Raw genomic sequence first — 23,762 nt, forward strand, 5'->3', positions numbered from 1 at the left:
CCGCCTCGGCCGCGAACGCCCGGGTGGGGGGGAAGCGGAGTGGGGCAGGCGCGCGCAGGCGCAGTCCGCACCCGTTCAGGGCAAACCGGGCGGGGGTGTGGTCAGCCCGAGTGTCACTTGACGTGGAGTTCAGCCAACTCTGCAATTTAGCTCAGCCCTTAGGGTACGGGGGAGGGGCGGAGAGGCTTGTTTCTGGGGTTCCATCAAAGAAGAGCTGGTATTTTTTCTGAGAACAGTGCTCCCAGACCTTGGGGTGTGCCCTTGTCTGGCTAAGGGCGGGACCGTTAGAGGTGCCGTGGAGACACCCCGCCGCAGGATGCCGGTGTCCGCCCGGCTAGCGGGAGTGGGCCTACTGACGGCCTTTCTTACCACCCTCGGATGCTCTACACTGGCCTCAGGTATGGCTGTAAGCTTTCTTCCCTCGCCAATACTTTGGAGTTTAATATCAGATTTTTTACTACACATTATATTTACAGGGTGGTTTTTGTGGCCAATCTAATTATTTTACTATTACAATGTTTTACTCTCACGTGGTAAATCTGGCCCAGGAATGACTCAGCCAAATGTAATGATAATAAAAGTTAACTACCAGATCAACAATAATCAGCATAACTTGGTTTCAACACTAAATGATACACTGTAACTTTTTGACTTCAGAAGAGAGTTTGTCTTCTTCAAGCTTCAGTTCACTTGGGTAAGCTGTTTGGAACAGGCAGCTCACTTTTTCCTCTAACTACTCAAAGGAATCGGGCACGTGGAAAATATGTAGGCAACAGCAGGTCGTGTTAATACTTAACCATATCAGAATATAGCTTTTAAGGGTTATAAAGATAATTCCTTGGTGGGTCCTCCAGGGCAATTTTTTTCGATCCTTTTTTTTTTTTTTTTGGGTACTGGGACTTGAACTCAGGACCTTCACCTTGAGTCACACTGCCAGCCCTATTTTTGTGAAGGGTTTTTCGACATAGGGTCTCAGCGGCTGGCTTCAAATCGCCATCCTCCTGATCTCTGCCTCCTGAGTAGCTAGGATTACAGGCGTGAGCCACCCGCGCCGGCTCAGTCCTTGTTTTTATTCCTGGTTGACTCTTCTGCCTTCTCCACTTCTGCAGTTCCAGATATTTCCCACTGACTGGTAGCCCCAGTTATCTCAGCTTCTCTTGCCTGTCAACTCCCACAGCTTCCCTGGAGTGCAGAGGAATTTCCCAGAGGGCCTCCCTTGCCCTGACTTCCTTCCCTCTGGTTTGTGAGAAAGAAGACTCTCTCTTTCCATGCATTCACTTGAACTAGTTTCTCTCAGTGCTCTCTCTCCATCTTGTTAATCTCTACTGCTCTTTCTCTTTGGTTCTAAAAATATGCATAACTTCGCACTAAAAAACAAACCTCATTTCCCTGGACCTGCCTCCTCTGTGTTAGGGTCTTACTCCATTCCTCCTCTTCTCTACAAGACTTCTTGATAGACAACTACATTTGCTGGCATGGCTTCTTCATCCCCACTCATTGTCCAGGCCACTGTGGTCTGACTCTTGCCTTCTCCCATTTATTTAACTGCACAACTACCAGTGACCTTCCCATGACCAGCCTACTCACTTGACATTGCTGATTATTTGTCCCATGAGCTCTCTCTTCTCACTTGCTTCTGTGCGCTCCTGGATTCTTCTTTCATGCCTTTGTTCCATCTTCCATCCACGTCATTTCCCCACCTGCAACATAAATTTAGGTGTTTGAAGCCCTCTTATTTTTCGGATAGATGTGATTCCAAACACTTTTTGTTTCTTAATAACTTTTACCAAATGCTGAAATTTCAGATGTCAACCAATATTGAACTGATATCCAGCTTAGCTGTAGTCTCTTCTCCTTAGTTACAAATTTTCAACTGCCTATTTAACACACCACATGACTTCTCAGGATCCTCAAACTCAGTGTGACAGAATATAAGCTCACTATCATCTCCCCACTCCCCACTGTGCTGCGTCTCCACGTTCCTCCTCAGCTCGAGGCACCAGTCATCTCCCACTCCTCCATCTTTATTACCCCTTCCTTCTAACTGACCTGCAGGTTCTATTGAGTTTACTTTCACAATGTCTGTCTTATACAACCCATCCTTTACGTTTCTACTGCTCTGTGTGAGTTTTTCCTCACTTCTCATTGGGTTGGCCTCACTCTCTTCACTACCATACCTGTCTTCAACATCAGCTCCCCAAACCCATGCTTCTTGCTGCTGCCAGACTAATAATGATCCTAAATACTTCTTTTCTACCTTCATTGAGATACAATAGTCAGGGACGGGAGTATCATTCAGTGATGGAACCTGTGCTTAGAATGAAATCTAGTACATAGTTTTGTTTGTTTTTGGTGGTGCTGGGGTTTGAACTCAAGGTCTCATGCTTGCTAGGCAGGCATCTACCTCCTGAGGCACCCTGCCAACCCTGAACATGTGTTTAGAATGCATGAGGACCTGAGTTGGAGTCCCACACAACAGACACACATGCACACATAAAGATAAAATTCATATGTAAAAATTGTATATATTTGCAGTATACAATGTGATATTTTGATATATGTATATATTGTGAAATGATTAAATCTAGCTAATAACTAAATACTTTCCATCCTGTCATTGCCTTCAATGACTTCTTATTTGTAAAGTTGAAATACAGAATTTAGCATGGCATTTCTAACTCCCAGATTAGGTCCAGCCTATCTTTCCAGCCCTGCCTTCCCTTAATAAAATAGAGAGTCTAGTTCAGTAGGTCTCAATCTTGGCTGTGCATTAAGAAAGCAATATCGTGGAGGTGAGGACTGGACATCCATGTTTTTAAAACCTTCCTCAGAGGGTGTAGCCAGGATTGAGAGCCCCTGACCAAGCCACAACTGACTACATGTACTTTCTCTCCTTGGTGGTACTACCTTACCCCAAGCTCCATGTTCAGGGAAGTGGTAAACACACCCAAACTCTGTTACCTACTCAACTGGCTTACCAGTTGAGCCACTCTACCAGCCCTTTTTTGTGATGAGTTTTTCGAGATAGGGTCTTCTGAACTATTTGCCTGGGTCTGGCTTTGAACCGAAATCCTCCTGATCTCTGCCTCCTGAGTAGCTAGGATTTTACAGGCAGGAGCCACCAGTGCCTGGCTCTGAATTCTATGAACTTTTTTTTTCCCACATACACAGTCTGGTTTATTGTCTCATCATACACACACCAAATATGTACACAAACATAAATATTCCAATGTACAAATTTTACATAGGACTCATATTCTCTTTCATCCAGCACCCCCACCCTGTGCCCTTTCCTTCTCTACTGTAGGATGAAAGCTTGTGAGGGCTGATGAATTCTATAAACTTTTTAAAAATGAATTTTAGAGAATGAAATTGCATCAGCCAAATACACAGTTTAGTGTTCTTTTCAAATATTGCCAAAGACATTTCATCCAACTCTCTCCACATCCCAGCGCTAAAGTTTTATGATTCTCCAAGATCTGGATCTTTTCTCTGTAGAGAGGAACTCTTGGAATGATGGATTTCCATAGTTACTACTAGAACTGGGTGTGGGGGGGTACCTGTCTAGCGTGAGAATCAACTAAAGTTAGGTCTTCTCTGTCAAAGGAGTTAATGTATAACTGTCATTGTGTAGATGCCGACTAACCTCCCCGAATTGCTGCCTAAATGCTTTGTGAAATGTTGCTTGACCTTGCAAGGTCCTTGAGATCAGACAAAGAGCTGTTGATGCCAGATGCCCTAATCTCAAACTGCTTGACCTGTCTTTTCTGTAGCTCAATCAAGCCACTATCATCTTTTTTTGAGCTTCATATTCCTAAAACTGTGAGTAAAAATGTCAGCCCCCATCCCTTGTCTGCAGGGGACCTTGAGAAATCACTCCCTCACTGAGCTGTAAACCAAGAGTAATTACTCTCTCATTAAATTGTAAAATGTTACTGCGTAGGAAAACCTTGCCCTTACCCCAAACAATAGCTAGCCTTGAAGTGCTGTGAGCCCAAGCATGGACCAACCCTCCTGAGGGACAAGGAATCACGTCAAGAATATAATCTGGGTGGATATCCTACCCATGTGTGTTCTGCCTATCAGAATGTGGTCTGTGGCTGCACCCTTCTGCAGAAGTAAAGCTTTTCTTTTTTGCCTTGCCGAGCAACTTCCAAGTGTTTCTTTCATCACCATCTGGGAACAACACTTCTAAAACTAGCAAGCACAAGGCTCTGACTTCAAACTCCAGAACCACCAAAATAATCTGTGGCTACCATTGCAAACCCATCTCACCTTGCCAAATCTGCCAAACTGGCATATTCACAAATGGAGACTTATGCTATAAAGGTATATAATGTGTACAAGCAATCCAATAAGGAACAATAAACACCACAGTATTCCTTTATACACTTTCTTAATCATACGGATAGCTGGATTCGAATGTGTATAAATCAAATCTGATTTTAACAATCCTCACCCACAACCCTCCTTGACAATTCCCTTTTTCCAAAAATAAATTCATGGGCTGGAGGCGTGGTTCAGGCAGTAGAACACCTGACTAGCAACTGCAAAGCCCCGAGTTCAAACCCCAGTACAGCCAAAAATAAATTCATGAAACTTAGTTGTTTGGCTTAGATTGATTTCAATGAGATTCTGGAGCCATGCGTTATTTGTTTGTGCTTTATTTATTTAGGTAGTCAGTTCGTTAGTTATGCAAACATTTTCTTAGTAAGATAGACTCTGGTGGACGATACCACATGTCCAGGAGAAATGGCCCCCACCGAGGTGTCTTGTACATTGAGCTCCTCTGCTACTGAGTGCAGGGTAGACATGACTCAAAATTAGAAGAAAACTGAAGGAAAAAAAGCAAGACAGAAAAGTTATGGTGCTTAATGTTTATTGTCTGTCTCCCATCTCCAGAATTTAAGCTCCTCCAGGCCAAGATTCTACCCTGTTCACTGTGCACGCCAATCACCTAGAAGGGTGCCTGGCTCACCGTAGGCTGTCAGTAGGTATTAATTGAATGACTGAATTAACGTATCCCTAGTGCTTCTTCGTCTATGTCTTTCTCGCCCACGAGAAAGTGAGAAGAGATGTGCGCCTAGTGACCGAGGTGGGGTGCGAGCTTGGTGGGTGGAGAAAGCCAGTCTCTGGACACATCCCCAACCCAAGGCTCTCAAGGTTTTTGAGCATCAGCTTCTGAAGCCGCACTCTCTAGGGCGGGCTCGAGGCCGAGGCTTCATCTCTGGTTGGTCAGACATAAGTGATGGGCTTGTGAGGCAGCGAAAGAGGAGCAACACTCACAACTTCCGGGAGCGGCGGTTTGCACGACTGGGGGCCGTTGGTCCGGTGGTCGCGCGTGTGGTTTGATTCCCTGTGGGGAAGACTAGGAGGGTGAGCCAGGGAGGGGAGCCCGGGGCGTGCCCGCCAGTTCCAAGGACCCTAAAATGCTAGCGGAAGGGCGTCCTGGCGACCACGTAGGAAGAGAAATGGATGGGAGTGGGCGGGACCTGCGTGACTGAGAGGAGGTGATGGGTAAGCAGGTGATGGGCCTCAAAGAGCCTTTCTAAGCAATTGCCGGCCGCAGCTCCCCTCCCAGGTGTCTTCCCGTTACCTCCCTTTTACACACAGACACTCTTCCGAGTAGGAGGACCTTGAGGTCGGGAGAGGTGTCAGTGGTGATGGATGAAGTGCAGGTGTGGCCTTTATCTGCCTCAGGATTGGGGGCCTTTACTTCTTTGCTTTCCTGGTCTCTGACAGGTTTCAGCATGGCAGAAGGGGACACCTTGGTTTCAGTGGATTACGAAATTTTTGGGAAGGTGCAAGGGGTGTTTTTCCGAAAATACACTCAGGTATGTGGTCTACAAGGCCTTGGGGACGTACCCAAGGTTATGAGCACGGGGACATACAGACCTGTTTCTGGCAAATGTGCACTGGAAGCACCTATTTGGTAGGTGCTTGACAAAAAGGCGGTTAGTAGAGTAGTGGTTATGAAAATGCTTTACCGTGGGTTAGACACAATGTAAATGGAAGATTCGCATTATTGGTCTTTTTCTTATGGTGGTAACTGAGCATCTAGACACACATACTAGTGACCTTTTCTCTTCCAAAAGAGAATATTCCTAGTTCACTCTGTTGTGTTAAGCCAAGTCACATTTCTTATAAGAAAGCTACCATTGATCAAAGAAATGACATTTAAATTAATATATATTCTGTACTGGGGCTTGAACTCAGGGCCTTTACCTTGAACCACTCCACCACACTCTTTTTGTGATGGGTTTTTTCAAGATAGGGTCTCAAGACCTATTTGCCTGGGATGGCTTCAAACTTCAATCCTCCTGATCTCTGCCTCCTAAGTAGCTAGGATTACAGATGTGAGCCACCGGTGCCCGGCTTGAACTGATCATGTTGATGTAAGTTATAAATTACATAGCTTCCATCATACTGCCACATTTTCCTGAGACCTGTTTCATTCCTCCAACCTCCCTTCCTGTTCTTGACATTGAAAGAAATGTTCACCTTTTCCAGGTGAAGTTTTTCTAGTTAAAAATATTTTATGCATTTTAGAGTAGATAATGGTAACACTGAATGTGTAGTCTTCTACTAGAGTAACAGGCAGTCTCTGAGGGTATGAACAAACTCTTGGCAGCTTCTGCCTCTGCTTTAGTGTCATTAATCTTCTCTTAACATGCACACAAGGGCAATCTCGTTTTCCCTTCTGCCTTCTGTAGGGGAATATCAGGCAGTTGCCTGCCCCATGTGTGTCCAACCCCACAGATGATGAATTAGACCTGATTCTCTGAAATATGAATGTTAGTTGTTAATACTTTTTTTTTCAGTACTGGGGATTGAATTCAAGGGCCTACACCTTGAGCCACTCCACCAGCCCTTTTTGTGTATGTGTGTGTGTTGGGTTTTTTGAGATAGAGTCTCTCCTGATCTCTGCCTCCTGAGTAGCTAGAGTTACAGGTGAGAGCCACCAGCACCGGGCTGTTAATACTTCTTCTTTTTTTTTTTTTTTTAATTTTCTTTTTTCTTTTTTTTTTTTTAGGAGGGAGAGGAATGGGAGAGAGATGGCAAGAGAGAGAGAGAGAGATGGGAGAAAGGGAAGAAACGGATGGAGAGAGGGATGGAGATGGGTGAGGGCAGGACGGATGGATCCTGTTAATACTTCTTATTCTAATTATTCATATATCATTTCTTCATGTTTCATACTCATGTGAAGTGCCTGTTGAAAAAAGAATTTGCTGGAGGACAGCAAGAGCTGCTACCAGTTATGCAGGGCAAGGTTCTGTGATTTAGTAAATAGAGGTGACAGCTTCAAAGATGAGTCTAAGTTGTTGAGGGAATCTGACTCCACCCTTCCTCCCCAGTTTAGAGAGAATAAAATACAGAAAAACAAATATTGTTGTGGAAAACTAGCACCCGGGCTTTACTATTTTGTAATCATTTAAAATATGTATTCCTAGCCAGGTGCTGGTGGCTCACACCTATAATCCTAAATACTCAGGAGGCAGAGATCAGGAGGATCGAAGTTTGAAGCCAGCCCCAGGCAAATAGACCCTATCTTGAAAATATCCAACACAAAACAGGGCTGGTGGAGTGTCTCAAGTGACAAGAGCACCTGCCTAGCAAGCATGAGGCCCTGAGTTCAACCTCCAGTAGCACCAAAAATAAAAATATGTATTCCTTTTTAAAAGTTGTTTTGTTTTGCTATTGACAGTTTGGCTGTTGATGTAATCTAGCCTTTTAATTCCATCACTCCTAGAGGAATAGGGAGTGAAAACACCGAAAAGGACTTCTTTTTTTAAGTTGAAATGTAATTCACATTCCATAAAATTCACCTTTAAAGTATAAGTCAGTGGTTTTAGTATATGTCCAAAGTTGTACACTAATTACAAGACATTTTCATCTATCTCAAAGAGGAAAAAACCTTACCTTGTTAACACTTCTAATCCTCCCAGCCCCTGACACCCAGTAACCTGCTAACCTCCTTTCTGTCTCTTATGAATTTCTGTATTCTGGATATTTAATATAAATGAGCTCATACATATGTGGTCATTCATATCTGACTTCCTTCACTTCATATGTTTCCAAGGTTCATCTACATTATAGCATGTATCTATACTTTCTTACTTTTTATAGTTGAGGGTTTTTCTTTTTTTTTTTTTTTTTTTTTTTTGGTACTAGGGATTGAACCAGGGCTTTGTGCATGCTAGGCAAACACTTAACCACTGAGCTATATCCCCAGCCCCATGTTTTTGGTGGGACTAGGTTTGAACTCAGAGATTTGCACTTGCTAAACCAACGCTCGCAAAGCGGGTACTCTACTGCTTGAGCCACATCTCCAGTCCTACCATTTTGTTTATTATAGTCATCCTACTCGGTATAAAGTAATACCTCATTGAGAATTTTTGTTTTCAGGTATCAATGAATATAAAAGGATTTAAATCATATATGGAATGTTTTACAACCACAGTGGAACTGTAACATAAATCTATAACAAAAAGATAATTAGAAAATCCCAAACTACTTAGAAACTTTATAACACATTTTTTTTTTTTTGACACTACTGAGGTTTGAATTTGGGACTTAATGCTTACTAGGCAAGCGCTCTACTGTTTGAGCCACACCTCTAGCCCAATAACACAAATTTTTTTCAAATTGTGGTAGAATAATCATAATGGAAAATTCACCATTTTAACCTATATAATTCAGTGACCTTAGTAAGTACAGTGATGTGCTACCATCACCAAGGTCCATCCACAGAACTGTTTTTATCTTGCAGATCTGAAACTCTACCAGTAACACCTGCCCCCCCTCCCCATTTTATGTACCCAGCACCTGGCAATCATGATTCTACTTTTCATCTTTATAAATTTGGTTACCCTAGATAACTTATAAATAGGACCTATAGCTTTTTTTTTTTTTTTTTTTTGTGGTACTGGGGTTTTCCAGATAGGGTCTCTCAAACTATTTGCCCAGATGACTTCAAACTGCAGTCCTGCTGATCTCTCTCTCTGCCTTCTGAGTAGCTAGGATTACAGGCGTGAGCCACTGGCGCCCGGCAGCCAGCGTATTGACTTACTTCACTTAGCATCATGTCTTCCAGGTTCATCCATGTTATATCATGAGTCAGAATTTCCTTCTTTTTTAAGGCTGAGTAATACTGTGTGATACTTGTATCCTCTCTAAGTGGTTTTGATTTGCCTTTTCCTGATGACTAATGATGTTGAGCATCTTTTCATGTGTTTATTGGCATGTGAAAGAAGATATTATGTATCTTCTCTGGAGAAGAAATCCCAAACCCTTTGCCTATTTTTAATTGAGTTGTTTTTCTTCTTGTTGAGTTACAAGAATTTCTTATATATTCTAGCGCTACAGGTACTATTCAAGTGATAGAGCGCCTGTCTAGCAAGCACAAGGCCCTGAGTGCAACCCCAATACTGCAAAATAAAATAAAATAAAAATTCTTACATTTAAATTTTATTATTTATTTTTATTGGTATGATTTGCAAGTATTTTTCCTGTGAGTTATTTTACTTTACTGATAGTGTCCTTGGCAAAGTCTAATTTAGCTATTCTTTTCTTTGTTTTTTGCCTTGGCTGGCCTCAAACCTTGATCCTCTGGACTTTTCTTTGTGGGGAGTTTTTTGATTACTAATTCAGTCTCTTGCGGTCTCCTATAGATTTTCGGCTTATTTTTCTATTCTTTATTAACTTACGTTCTACTCTATTATTTCCTTCGTTCTGCTGCTTGCTTTGGGTTTAGTTTGCTCTTCTTTTTCCTGTGTCTAAGGTGGAATTCTAGGTTACTAATTTGAGGAGATTTTATTTTTAAATTGAAAACTAGAATTGGTAGCAGGTGCCCTTGGCTCCTAGCTTCTTGGGAGGCCAAAGATCAAGAAGATTGCTAGCCCAGGGAAAAAGAGAGTAAGATTCCATTTCAACAGGAAAAAAACTGGTCATGGGGGCACACACCTATCATCTCAGTGACAGTAGGAGCCTGAAATAGGAGGATCACCATCCAGGCTGTCCTGGGAAAAAAGTGAGACCCTATCTCCAAAATAATCAAAGCAAAAATGGTCTGGAGGTGTGACTCAAATGGTAGAGTGCTTGCTTAGCAATCTCAAAACCCTGAGTTCAAACCTCAGTACTGCCAAAAAAAACTAGAGTTAGTGATTATATTCCTTTAAATGTTACCAGAGGGGCAGGCATGGTGGTGTACATCTGTCATCCCAGCACTTGAAAGGCTGAGTCTGCTGAGGCAGTTTGAGGCTGTCTAGACTACATATCAAGACCCTTGTCTCCAAAAAAGAAGAAAAATGTTACTAGAAAAAAAAAGTCAGATGACTATGTTCATTAGAAATATGGTTATGAAGTAAATTTAGCTTTTTCGAATTTTCTTTGATTAAAAAAAAAAAGTGTTGGGCTGAGGTGTGGCTCAAGCGATAGTGCCTGCCTCACAAGCATGAGACCCTAAGTCCAAATCCCAGTACCACAAAAAAAACAAAACAAAACCCTACAGTATTTGTTTATTTAGATATTTAAAACTGAACATGAATCAGCAACATTATGATGTCATTTAAAAAACAGAAACAGAATTGAGTGCACAAATAAAATTTTGAAAATTCCCATTCTCAACATCGGTCAAATTTTGGAGTGTTTTGTTCACTGTGAGTAGTTCAGATAAATCACATTGTAAGTTAAAGATTTTTTTGACTGTTACAACCTCCTGCTCAGAACTGCATGGTCACACTGATAGTTATTTACCAAATATGGTAACTTTAACAACTAGAGACAGCCAACTCCTTTCTGTTAATTTGAAGCAGAAGAGTACAGTTGTTATACGTGGTCAGTTGGATGTGGTGTCTTTCTCAAAATCCATTCTCAGCATTCTTCTTTTATGTTTTTGTCTCTGGCACTTAACAATGCATGCTGTAGGTATCTCCTGTTTTTCTTTATTGCTTAATTTCTTCTATCCCTTAAACTTATTTATTTGACTGGTATATCTTTTATTCATTATGCAAACATGCCTTTCGTTTGAACATAACTGATTTGATGATTGCTTCAGTACCTCATCAAACATTTTTTTGCTGTACATAACGTTTTCTTTGGCAAACTCCAGCATTTTCCCACATTTCCTAGGACACCACTCTGGCATTTGGTCATGCAACCATGTTAACCCATTTTCTTTTGTAATCCAACCCCTTCAGTTATAGATTACTTTATCAATTAGTGACTTTTATGTTAATACCATGATAAAATTATTATTATTATTGTCTCTAAAATAGTGCTACCTTTACTAAATGTTCAGTTTTGCAGCCACTTAACAACTTGAACCCTGAAAAGGCTAAAAACAAAGCCACTATTGTGATTAGATGGTCTTCATAAGTTCATTCGACTTTAAAGACATTGTGATTATTTAGACAGAAGAAAAGAAGTCAAGTGAAAACCTAATAGTTTCATAGTCTCATAAGTTCAGAGGCCACTTACAGCTGCTTTCCTTCTCCAGGGGGATGACAGAAAGTGGGCTTTGGATGTAACATAAACATGTTGGGTTAGACAGTTTTTCTACAGTAAAAACAATGTATGAGTTGCCCAAGAAATTGTGAAATACTCTTTAATGATCTTTAAAGATATAAAGGACACCAATCTGGATTTGTTTAGGTGTGGTCCTGTTTGAAGACAAAGGATCAGATAACTTCACGCTTTTTCCATTTAAACATACCCAATAAATTCTTGATTAAGAGATCAAGGTACAGCCCAATATCCTAAGAACAGTCAGCCTTAGGGAATCATTTTGAAAGCATCTGTTTTGGACTTACATCTTTAGTACTTAACCAAATTTACTACATGGTGAAAAATTCTTTTAAAAAAATTCAAGTGCCTGGGTTTTACAGCATAGAAGTAGGAAAAAAAATAGAAGGAAATGGAGTCAAGTGGGCAACACTTGATGTTAAGATCAGCAATAAGATCCTCTTGCTGTCTTTCTGTTTTCACTTTTCTGGACAATGTCAAATTAGTTTCAGTGGCTTGATTCTAGGCCAATGTTCTGGCAACACATTGTAGTCTTACTTTGTGTTGTTCAATCTCACTGTTCTCTTTCTTTTTTCTCCTCAGGCTGAAGGCAAAAAGCTAGGATTGGTAGGCTGGGTCCAGAACACTGACCAGGGCACAGTGCAGGGACAACTTCAAGGTCCCATCTCCAAGGTGCGTCATATGCAGGAATGGCTTGAGACCAGAGGAAGTCCCAAATCGCACATTGACAGAGCAAACTTCAACAATGAAAAAGTCATTTCAAAGTTGGATTACTCAGACTTCCAAATTGTGAAGTAATAGCCTGAATTTTAATTTTCTAAGATACCTCAGAAGTTTGGGTTTTTTTTAATTAATAGAGATAGAAATAGTCTGGGTTTGATATTAGAATTTGTCAGTATCAGATATGTGAATGTTTCATATATTACATATATGATGAATTACAACTGTGTACAGTTCTCAATAAAAACACATTGGAACCTCTGCTTACTTTTTAAATCTTCAATGAACCTCCTTCTGGGCAAAACAAGGAATTTATTCAGTAAACATTTATGGAAGGAAGATTTTGAGGCAATTTAAAGAGATCTGAAAGAAAAAACAATTACTTTGAATCATTTCTTTTTTTTTTCTTTTATTCATATGTGCATACAATGTTTGGGTCATTTCTCCCCCCTTCCTTGAATTATTTCTTTAAACAGTTCCACAAAGTTTTCTTCAGGAAATTGCATGCATAAATACTACCAGTTCAATTTGTAAGCTATTCAAATGATCTTTTGGACTAATTACTTTTAGTTTTCTGGAACATCTGTTACTCCTTTCCTCTGAGTAAGAAATTCACAGAAAGTAATGTTATGGGATGAATTGTCATTGTCTCCTTCCCCCCCACCCCCCACCCAATTCATATGCTGAGTCCTGACCCTGGTACTACTGAAAGTGACTGGAAATAGGTAGAGCCTTTAAAGAGATAATGAAATGAAGATGCTAGGGTGGTTCCTGATCCAGTCTAACTGGTCTCCTTACAAAGAGGAAATCTGGACAGATATGTGTGCACACAGACAAAAGGCCACATAAGACAGCCATCTACAAGCCAGAGAGGCCTTAAGAAATCATCCCTGCCAACACCTGATCTCAGACTTCTCTCCAGAACTGAGGGGAAATAAGCTTCTACTGGTTAAGCCACCCACTCTGTGGCACTTTGTCATGGAGCCCTAGCAAACTAATACAAGTAATACAGTAATCAGAATTTTGCTTCATCAGCCCCATAAATCTGATTTGGTTTGATTAGTCATTAAATAGGTATACAGTAAACACTTCCAGGGTTTAAATTTTTGTCAGAAGTTTTTTTTTTTTTTAAGATATCAATGAAATTTAGACAGCAAACACTGAGGATTAACAATTTCCAAAACATTTATTCTCACTGTGTTCTTAGAATTCTGTTCTCCTTCAGTTAGGAAAAAGCTGTGGTGGCACTGGGAAGATACCAAAAAGTCAGTGAAGGGAATCCTGGTGTTATTTGTAAATTAAGGGTTGGGCTAGTGCTCAGACCTTTCCAGCTCTGTAAAGCATTAATGCTAAAATGGAAGGCTCTGAATTTATTCACTGAGTGCCCACATAGACCAGGCACTGTCACTGGCCACCAGGAACGGCAATAAACAAAGCAGCCAAAATCCACCTTCACGTGGCTTCCTTCTCAGTGGAGGAGACAAGAAGGAAACAAGTACAATGTATGTTGAATTAAACATTATTATGTGCAATGGAGAAAAAACAAGAAAAGGAAAAGCAAATGTGAAAATAACTAGAAACGGCCGTTCACACGATGCCCAAACCGGGAGGCTCGAGAACTGGAAGTGCGGGGTGAACGGGTGCGGGCCAGAACGCCCAGTCGGGTCACACCGGGAGCGCGGACGCAGGGAAGCGGAGCACGGGAGCGCGCTCGCGGCGAGGCCCCTCGGAAGCGCATGCGCGCGGGCGCACGAGCGTCTCCGCCGAGGAGCGCGCGCCTGTAGTCGGAGGCGGTTGACGCTTGAGGGTCGGTGAAGGAGACTCGAGGTGATTTGGGGAGAAGCACGCCACGAAAGGATGACTTCCGGGCTCTCCTGACAGCGGAAGGGCCCTGGTCCCGCGGCAGGCAGCTCTCCGGATCCAGACCGAGGCTTCGGGCCCCTGGAGGCCGCCGCGGCTGCAGGCTGGCGTGTCGCGAGGCGGGGCGGGGATCGGGAGGAGCCCGAGCCCGGAAGGTCCCCTCGCGGCCCGGCCTGCTCCGGACGCGGACAGACCTGTCCCGCCTGTGCGGGCACCGCGGCCCTGAACGGACTGGGGTATAATCAGGGAGACCTTGTGGGGTTCATTGTTGCTCGCCGCTAAGCTCATTTCCGTAGAAAGCATCCGAAGTTATGCCCTGAGGTTCCAGGTTTGGAAAGCCAGCCCTACCACATGAGAGAGGTCCAGGATGCTGCTCCCTCACTTACGAAGCCGGGGGAACCTTTAATGGCCCGAGTCTTAAACTTTTTTTTTTTTTCCTGTACTGGCTTTGAACTCAGGACCTACACTTTAAGCCACTGCACCAGTCCTTTTTTTGTAAAGGGTTTTTTAAGATAGGGCCTTGCGAACTATTTGCCCGGGCTGGCTTTGAACCTTGATCCTCCTGATCTCTGCCTCCTAAGTAGCTAGGATGACAGGGGTGAGCCACTAGCGCCTGACACTTTTTTTCTCTTTACCTGTAAGAAAACTTAAAATCAAGTTCAGATAAACCCATACCATCATTATTACTGCCTTGGTATAGTTTGTGCCCATATATAAAGGCCAAGAGTATTAATGTAAAAGAGTATCAATAATAAGGACCTTCCTAGCCAGGCACAGCGGCTCAAGCCTATAATCCTAGCTATTTAGGAGATTGAGATCAGGAGGATTGCGGTTCTGATGGTTCCCAGGCAAACAGTTGGAAAAAAAATTCAGAGCAAAATGGACTGGAGGTGTGGCTCAAGCTGTGGAGCGCCTGGGCAAAGCCCAGAGTTCCAACCCATCTTACCAAAAACTTTATCAAAGTAGTACATGAACAAGGTTTAAAAATCAAATGGTAAAGAAAGTCTTATAAGCAAAGGGGTTTTCCTGTCTTAACCTTTCACATTGCCACCCTTTTCCCCTGAGGCAACTATAGTTAACCAATAATATCTTTTTGTGTATGTAGTGCTGGGGTTTGAACTCAGTGCCTCACACTTGCTTGGAGGGCACTCTACCCCTTGAGCCACTTCCCCAGCCCCTTTTTTGTGTTGGGTATTTTCAAGATAGGGTCTCCAGAACTGTTTGCCCCACCTGGCCTTAAACCTCAATCATCCTGATCCTTGCCTCCCAAATAGCTTGGATTAAGGGCATGAAGCCACTGGCACCCAGCATACTACATAATATCTTAATGCCTAGTTCTCCTTGATGTAACAATTTGACTTTTTTAATTTGCTGTTGTTTCACCTTCCTACTTACAATATCTTAGCACTTCATTAGAAATTTTTCAAAAAGTCATAGTTATTGTGTAATATATAAATGTTATGAAACTATCTTGGACTTTTTTCATGAATAATTTCTAGCTAATGTTTCTTAGCTGAATTTAATTTAGGCATCTGTTTTTGGTGAAGTGGTTAGAATTACAAATACTGTCTTTACGGGTCAGCATCAAATATAATTATGATTTCACTTTAAGGCATGTGGGATTTAAAAAGGAACAATGAAAATTATGAAATTATGAATGTTTCTTGGATGTTAAGTCCACTGCACCAGGCATAAGTGATTTGCTTAGAAATCAGAGGCATACTTTTCTTTCTTAATTTGGCTTAATAAAAGATTTCATTTATATCAAATGATACTTCTTTATAATGCTTGGGAGAAATGGGATGATGCTATGTAATTCTGCAGCTTTGATAGTATATGTCTGTTTTTTCTTCCCATAGGCAATTATTTCCAGTCAGAAGGAAACCAGGGCCTGACATTCTCACCATCTTTCTACCTGCCATGATCAAGTGCTTGTCAGCTGAAGTACAAGCCAAGTTGCGTTCTGGTTTGGCCATATGTTCCTTAGGTCAATGTATTGAGGAACTTACCCTCAATAGTATTGATGCTGAAGCAAAATGTGTGGCTGTCAGGGTGAATATGGAAACCTTCCAAGTTCAAGTGATCGACAATGGATTTGGGATGGGGGGTGATGATTTAGACAAGGTGGGAAATCGTTATTTCACTAGTAAGTGCAATTCAGTACAGGACTTGGAGAACCCAAGGTTTTATGGTTTCCGAGGGGAGGCATTGGCAAGTATAGCTAACATGGCCAGTGCTGTGGAAATTTCATCCAAGAAAAACAGGACAATGAAAACTTTTGTGAAACTGTTTCAGAATGGAAAAGCCCTGAATGCTTGCGAGGCTGATTTGACTAGACCAAGTCCAGGAACAACAGTAACAGTATATAACCTGTTTTACCGGTTACCTGTAAGGAGGAAATGCATGGATCCTAGACTGGAATTTGAGACCATTAGGCAGAGAATAGAAGCTCTCTCACTCATGCACCCTTCCATTTCTTTCTCTTTGAGAAATGATGTTTCTGGTTCCATGGTTCTTCAGCTCACTAAAACCAAAGACATATGTTCCCGATTTTGTCAAATTTATGGATTGGGAAAGTCCCAAAAGTTAAGAGAAATACAATTTAAATATAAAGAGTTCGAGCTTAGTGGCTATATCAGCTCTGAGGCACACTATAATAAGAATATGCAGTTTTTGTTTGTGAACAGAAGATTAGTTTTAAGGACAAAGTTGCATAAACTCATTGACTTTTTATTAAGAAAAGAAAGTAGTATATGCAAACCAAAGAATGGCTCTGCCAGTAGGCAAATGAATTCAAGTCCTCGGCATCGGTCTACCCTAGAACTCCATGGAATATATGTAATCAACGTGCAGTGCCAGTTCTGTGAGTATGATGTGTGCATGGAGCCAGCAAAAACTCTGATTGAGTTTCAGAACTGGGATACTCTGTTGGTTTGTATTCAGGAAGGAATGAAAATGTTTTTAAAGAAAGAAAAACTATTTGTAGAATTATCAGGTGAGGATATTAAGGAATTTAGTGAAGATAATGATTTTAGTTTATTTGGTGCTACTCTTCAGAAGCATGTGTTCTCTCATGAGAAGAGTGACCAGGGCAGTTTCAAAGAAGCATGTAATAATATTTTGAATTCCTATGAAATGTTTAATTTACAATCAAAAGCTGTGAAAAGAAAAGCTACTATAGAAAATGTAAACACACAGAATTCTAGGGAATCAGAAGCTATCAGAAAAAAGACAAATGACTCATTTTTATACCATTATGATGACCCAGGCCATAGTAAGATGACAGAGTCATCTCTACACAATAAAAACAACTCTTGCTTAGAATCAAGAATGTTGGAGCAAGGGACAATTGAAGCATCAGAATCAGAAGAAAATGAGAAACATAAAAAGTCTTGCTTAGAATCCAATGCTTTAGAAAGTTCTTCTGCAACCAGTCCAAAAATGTTTTCAAACCCTTTTCAGACACATCACTTTGAAAAGAGTAGGACAGACCTACAAATACAGAAAGTAAGTACTACTGTTAATAGCACAGCTACCAACAAGCTGAAAAATAATCGAATTCAGAATCAACTAGAGAAATTTAAAGATGCTACTGAAATGGGATGCCAACTTCTTCCTTTTGAGACATTGAGAGTACATGGTGCTCAGAGAAAGAAAGAGAGGAAAAGAGAGCCCAGTAGTTGTGGAAGAATAAATGTTTTTAGTTATGGACAAGTTAAGTTATGTTCCACTGGTTTTATAACTCATGTGGTACAAAATGAGCAAACTAAATCAACTGAAGCAGAACATTCATTTAAACATTATGTTCAACCTGGCCCTGCAAGTACCCAAGAAACATTTGGAAATAGAACACATCATTCAGTTGAGACTCCACGCAGCAAAGACTTAACTGGCACTTTAAATAAAGAATCTGCTCAACTGCCCAACAAAAATTTTTGCAGAACAAATAGAAGTTATGAGCTAGAGAACAAATCAATAGCAACTGATGAAAACTTTGCTCTTTTTCAGGAAGGTGGTAAAGAATCTCACACAGGTTGCTTATTACCTGATGTATCCTCTTTCCCTTGGTATAGACATGTTGCAAATGGTAATAAGAAAACAGATAAGTTGGTTGGTTCCTCCAAACCCATAGTCCGTAAGAAGATAAGCTTGTCTTCACAACTAGGATCTTTAGAGAAATTTAAGAGGCAATATGGGAAGGTTAAAAATAATTTGGATGTAGAAGTAGAGGAAAAGAACATGGAAGTCAGTACCAGTCTCAGTCCTCAGGTTGAACCGGACATTTCACTCAAAGATAAGAACCATGTAGACAAATTTGATGATTATAAAATCACCGCTATGAAGCATAGTGATTCAAATGGTGGTTGCCAACCAGTAGGTCACATCCTGTACTCAGAGAAGTTTACATTCTCTATGGAAGATCACTTGGAACAGCAAATGCCCTGTTTGAGAGAAAGTCCTATAACTTTAACAGAATTATTGAACTGTAACAGAAACCCTTCAGATGTTGAGAACTCACCTGAATCACTAGCCTCTAAATTATCCAGAATGAAGGGTTCTGGGGAAACGACTCAAGCAATGGAGGAGACAAGTCATTTTAGTGAGCTTCCAAATTCAGATTCCAGTAGGAAAGACAGTGACTTGTGCAGTGGGTTAACCCTAGAAAAAACTGAGAGTGCCATCCTCCCAATGTCAGGTTCCACCACACAGGATCATTCCTTCAATAAAGGTAGTAAAATATATTTTAACAATACAGTGGAGAACAATGTGATACCAGAAACGGTATCACCCTGTAATGATTCCAAAATTATTAGTAAAGATTCTGATGTTCTTATCAGAGCTTCAGAGCAACAGATGGGAAGTCCTCATTCTCCCAGTAGAATGATAATGAGTCATGTAGAAGATACCACAGCTGAGCAAAATGGAATTTGTTTCCATAGCGAGGAATCTAAAGCAAGAGCTTGTTGGGAAAATGAAGAATCAAATACATGTTCTTTGGATTGGCAGCAGCATTTTGATGTAGCCCTGGGCAAAATGGTTTACATCAACAAAACAACTGGACTTAGCACATTTGTTGCTCCAACCATGGATGTTCAGACTGCTTGTATTCAAGACCTGACAACTGTGGCTGTGGATGTCCTACTTGGGAATGGTAAGTATATAGTGTGCACTGCCCTGAAATGCTTTCGAAGATGAGAATAATGACCAAGCAACAGGGTAATCATTCAAACAGATGATTTCAGTAGAGCATTTGAAGCCTGATTTTAAAAATACATATTTTGTGGTATATGAAGATTCTCTAGGTCCAACACTTTAAATATAGAAATATACAATGAAAGACTGATACAGAATGTAAGTGCACATCTATATGTCAGTGGTGTATGTATGTGCAAGAGAGGGGGCAACAATTTGTTTTAGTGGAAATGGTACTATTAATAGCTGAGAACCACAGTGCTTCCCTACTCTACCTTCCCTCCTTAAACACATACCTCCCCCAGAAATTTCTCTTTAAAGGCATGAAAGCTGCTGTCTGTGGCACCCAGGCCAAGGGCTAAAATGATTCCATAATTATCATAGACTTTCCAATAAAATCTATATTTCAGTACAGTACTATTTTTATGAACATTTTTCCCAGAAAATGAGACTTGATCATAAATTTTTCAAGTATACAGTTTCCTAACTATACTTTTCAAATGCACTTTATTATAATGTATATGATAATACATTTGATCTGTTTTTGGTATAAGATGATGTTCAGCAGGACAATAATGTGACTTTTTGATCATACTACAAGGCTCCAATGGTGCCTAGACTAGGACTCTAGGTTCTCAGTTCTCCATCAACATTGAAAGTGGCATTCTTTTGGCAGTGTGCTAAGAACCAGATGTTGAAAGATGGTAACGCTGGTTCCCATCTGGCTGTAATCTTGGCTTTGTACTAGGAAGATGAACATTAAATCTGTAGCCATATTAAAAGTCTTGAATGCTGAATGTAAATTGTATGACTATAGTTGCAAGTCAACCTATAATTTCTCTTTAGGATTAATAGCTCTAGTTGGAGACTCTGATTTATTTCAGGTTAAATAAGACCTTTATTTTTTAATGTTTTTCAGGGTTTTTTTTCCTTGTGAACAAAATCATGCTTGTAACTTTCAAAGTATTCGATAGGAGGGGAAAAGCCCTTTACTTTCTGTGTTGCTCTTGAGACTGTCAAGTTGCTCTTAAGGCATCTTGGTGTGCTTTTCAGTCTAGGTTGTTTTCTGTCCTGGTTTGTAATGAATGCTTATTAGAGGCACATCTAAGGCATCTTCCTGAAATGCAACTGCTTCTGACATGGTGCCAAAAAAATAACTGGATTACATTAAACTATGAAATGGTAGTTATCAAAACAAAGGGGAAAGTCTTAGCTGCTATACTCAATATAAACATCTACTCCTGTAAATAAATCTAGCTGTTTAAAACACTTCAATCCACTTAACTTTCTGGATTAGCATATTTTGTGGTGAACATCTGAGGATCATGTAAACTCATAATTTCCAAATGAAAAATATTTTTGATATAGAAACAAGTTCCATGAAAAGATGGCTCCTTAGTACCCTCCATTCACATGGATCTTACCTTTCTGGAAATGGCTTATGTACATACAGTAGGATATAAGGACATGGGTGAACCATACATGAAAATGTTACATTCAAAAAAAATTATTGTGAGAAATTTATTGTACAGAAGAGATCTGTAAAGGTAATTTTAAGTAGTGTCAAAACCCCAAGCCCTGGACATCTTTTCTTTAGAAGTTTTTTTTTTTTTTGTGGTGCTGAGGATCTAACCTTGGGTCTTGCACATGTAGGCAAGAACTTTACCACTGAGCTACATCCCAGACTTTTAAAAATATCCTTAACTCAGTCCTATTATCAGTTACATAACTTTATTTTACCCCATGCCTTAATTCTTAATCTTTCTCTTCAGTTTTTGTCCAACATATTTACCTTTTTGAAATAATGGCTTCATGATTTACTCCTGTTCAAGACTGTCAAAATCAGCATTTTTTTTTTTTTTTTTTTTTTGTAGTATTGGGGTTTGAATTCAGGGCCTCACACTTGCTAGGCAGGAGCTCTACCATTTGAGCTACTACACTAGCCTCAGTGTCATTTTTAAAACTCAAATCTGATCATCCTTCAGAGACTTGGAAGAATTTAGGCCAAATATTATCAGACTTTGTTGGGAGTGTGAATTGAGAACCTTTCGTTTGTTCATCTTTTCATGTATTTATCTAACCTTTGTTGCTTGTCACACTATACTAAGTAAGTGTTGCATTGCAAATCAACTGGCTTTGCTTTCAGCATTTCATAGTCTATTAGAGGAGACAGCTATGTTATTTACTATCATATAATAAAAAGAATGTTATAGTGGAGACACATTTTTGGGGATAAGAGACATCATGTAAGTTTGTAAGTTAGGGATTTGTGAAGGTTGCACCAAATTGTAGGTGACCATTAAGTACAAACTATACATCTAACACAAGTTTTCTCTGGGTAACTGTGCATTGTAGGATATTTAGCAGCATCTCTGGCCTTTATCTGCTAGATTCCAATAGCACCACTCACCCAAGGAGTGACAGTGGAATATGTCTGAAGACATTGACAAATGTCCTCCCATACATAACTCACCCCCCCCACACACACACCCATTGAGAATCTTTGTAACCTAGGTCTTTATTCTGTCTGGTATAGATGGGTAAGGACACAACACATTTGTATAGATACCTAAGTTAGCAGGTTAATTTCATTAAAGAGATGATTATCCATATAATGTTTGGTAGTCTGCCTTATGTCTTCATTCAGTTTGTGGAGAAAGAGATTTTATGTAATTTTAACTTTTAATTTATTTGTTGAATTCAAATTTCTAGGTTTTCGTTTTTTTATATTTAGGGTCTCAGTACAGATGTCATCCTTTTAGAAGTGACCTTATTCTTCCTTTCCTTCCAAGACCTCAGGAAAAGAGGACTGTGCTGAGACAGAGTAACAGAGGTGGGGGCAACAATAGGGATTGTGGGGACACCTAGTATACATTGTACCACCTTCTGCAGAAAACAAAGCAGGGTTGCATCATTAACTTTGATCAGTGCCAGCTGTGCCTTCCTAGCACTTCCCCTCGGCCCCATTTAACAGCAGAATTAAGTCATTCAGTGCATGCATTTAGATAAGAAATTACTTTTCCAGATTTGAGGTCAGACTATGCATAGTCTGTGGTATCTTGTGATTGAGGAAATGTTTCTTATTTTTAAGGATTGGAGTTCCACTCCATATTGCAATAGTTTGATCTAAACAAAACTCTTAAAAAAGCTACAGACATCTATTATCTTGTCTTTCCAAAAATAGATAAGGTTTATTTTTACCTAAAGGGAATGAGTCTGCTAAATTTTTTGGATTTTTATTTATTTATTTATTTTTATGGGAATGGAGTTTGAACTCAGGGCTTCATGCTTGCAAAGTAGATGCTCTCCTGCTTGAGCCACACCCCCAGCTCATGTTTGTTTATTTTTTGAGACAGGTTCTCTGTAGTGTAGGCTGGCCTCAAATTCAGGATCCTCCTGCCTCAGCCTCCCAAGTAGTGGGATTACAGGTGTGTACCACCATGCCCAGCGAGGCTACTGATTTCAACTATAGTTTCTTCTGCATGTGTATTCTGAAATATCTCTGGTAACAGTTTGTAGAAAAGCAATATTGTCAGAAGATACAGTCATCAGCTCTAGTTTAAAAAGTAACATCAGAACAATTTAGAGCTACTGTATAACAAATTGAACATTTGTAGTGTGTGGAAACCATGTATCTGATGTTTGTTGTTGAGGCTGCAGCCAAACAGGAGAGGCTCTTCGCCTGCTTGTTTGTCTGTGGTACTGGGGATTGAATACAGGGTACGTTGGGTAAGTGCTCTACACTGAGCTACATCTCCAACCCTTTTTAAAACATTTTGAGACAGGGACTCACTAAGTTGCCCAGGCTGGCCTCAAACTTCTGACCACGCCTGGCTCCTTGTGGTTCTTGATGCCAGCTTACTTGTCCTTTTTGTCCTAGATGCTGTGAATGATGCTGTTGGTAGTGAATCACTTCAGTCTTTGTTTTCAGAATGGGACAATCCAGTATTTGCCCGTTACCCAGAGGTAAGTCTACAACACTTTTTCTTTTCCTGTCATTTTTTAATTTGAACTTCATCTATGCTGGGTGTAGGCATGACTACTAATTTGTAATTATGAATGGAAACTAGGTATGCTTCCAAATAATTAATTTGGAAATTAATGTTTCCATTAATGAGTAGAGATAAGGAAGTCAGCATTTTGGAAGCTCAGGCATTTTGAATTAAACATGTATAATCAGTGTGCAAATAGTGAATGTATTTACCCTGACTCACAGCTTTAGTAAAATATTCAGGATGGTGATAATAAAACCATTACCACTAGGCAAAGTAGGGAGTCTTCTATTGGAGGGACAGTTTGTCACTGGACCTGGGTGCGTGTGCTGTCCTCAGAGTGTTATAACAAAATGTACTGAGTTAATGAGAGCAGGTAATGGACTAGCATTTACCAAGGACTTGATGATGAAGTGTACACAAATTGGTTTTTTTTGGCAATTTTGATTATAAACAAAACTTGCTAGTTAAGAT

The 23,762-nt window shown here is 40.4% G+C and overlaps 2 protein-coding genes across 13 annotated transcripts in view; both read left to right on the plus strand.

The window, feature by feature from the left end:
* The first annotated feature begins 126 nt into the window (after positions 1–126).
* Positions 127–12,504, plus strand: Acyp1 (acylphosphatase 1). 4 transcript variants are annotated; one of them, XM_020175641.2, is made up of 4 exons: positions 260–398; positions 4,903–4,990; positions 5,743–5,834; positions 12,106–12,504. In XM_020175641.2, the coding sequence occupies exons 3-4, from the start codon at positions 5,751–5,753 to the stop codon at positions 12,319–12,321; spliced, it is 300 nt and encodes a 99-aa protein (XP_020031230.1). In that variant the 5' UTR covers positions 260–398; positions 4,903–4,990; positions 5,743–5,750; the 3' UTR covers positions 12,322–12,504. The 4 variants fall into 4 exon arrangements, with proteins under 4 accessions (XP_020031228.1, XP_020031230.1, XP_020031229.1 ...); XM_020175639.2 differs by lacking the exon at positions 4,903–4,990 and having other exon boundaries at positions 127–398; XM_020175640.2 differs by lacking the exons at positions 260–398; positions 4,903–4,990 and adding an exon at positions 5,222–5,376.
* A 1,428-nt stretch (positions 12,505–13,932) lies between these two features.
* Mlh3 (mutL homolog 3) overlaps positions 13,933–23,762 on the plus strand; it is a 28,877-nt gene continuing 19,047 nt past the window's right edge. For 3 of the 9 annotated variants that reach the window (XR_012446087.1, XM_074067517.1, XM_074067519.1), the window contains exons 1-3: positions 14,077–19,255; positions 22,031–22,129; positions 23,177–23,262. Coding sequence is in view for 7 of the 9 variants with exons in the window: in XM_074067517.1 (XP_073923618.1) it covers positions 15,940–19,255; positions 22,031–22,129; positions 23,177–23,262 (3,501 nt within the window). In the remaining 2 variants the exon portion in view is untranslated. The other 6 variants (XM_074067520.1, XM_074067521.1, XM_074067518.1 and 3 more) reach the window with 6 other exon arrangements.

Source organism: Castor canadensis, chromosome 3, assembly GCF_047511655.1.
Source record: "Castor canadensis chromosome 3, mCasCan1.hap1v2, whole genome shotgun sequence".
Taxonomy (NCBI): domain Eukaryota; kingdom Metazoa; phylum Chordata; class Mammalia; order Rodentia; family Castoridae; genus Castor; species Castor canadensis.

Bases quoted from the DNA above. Each gene is read 5' to 3' on its own strand.
- Acyp1 (XM_020175639.2), top strand. From the start codon at position 317: ATGCCGGTGTCCGCCCGGCTAGCGGGAGTGGGCCTACTGACGGCCTTT. The intron at 399-5,742 runs GTATGGCTGTAA...GGTCTCTGACAG, and splicing joins ATGCTCTACACTGGCCTCAG to GTTTCAGCATGGCAGAAGGG. The intron at 5,835-12,105 runs GTATGTGGTCTA...TTTTCTCCTCAG, and splicing joins TTTTCCGAAAATACACTCAG to GCTGAAGGCAAAAAGCTAGG.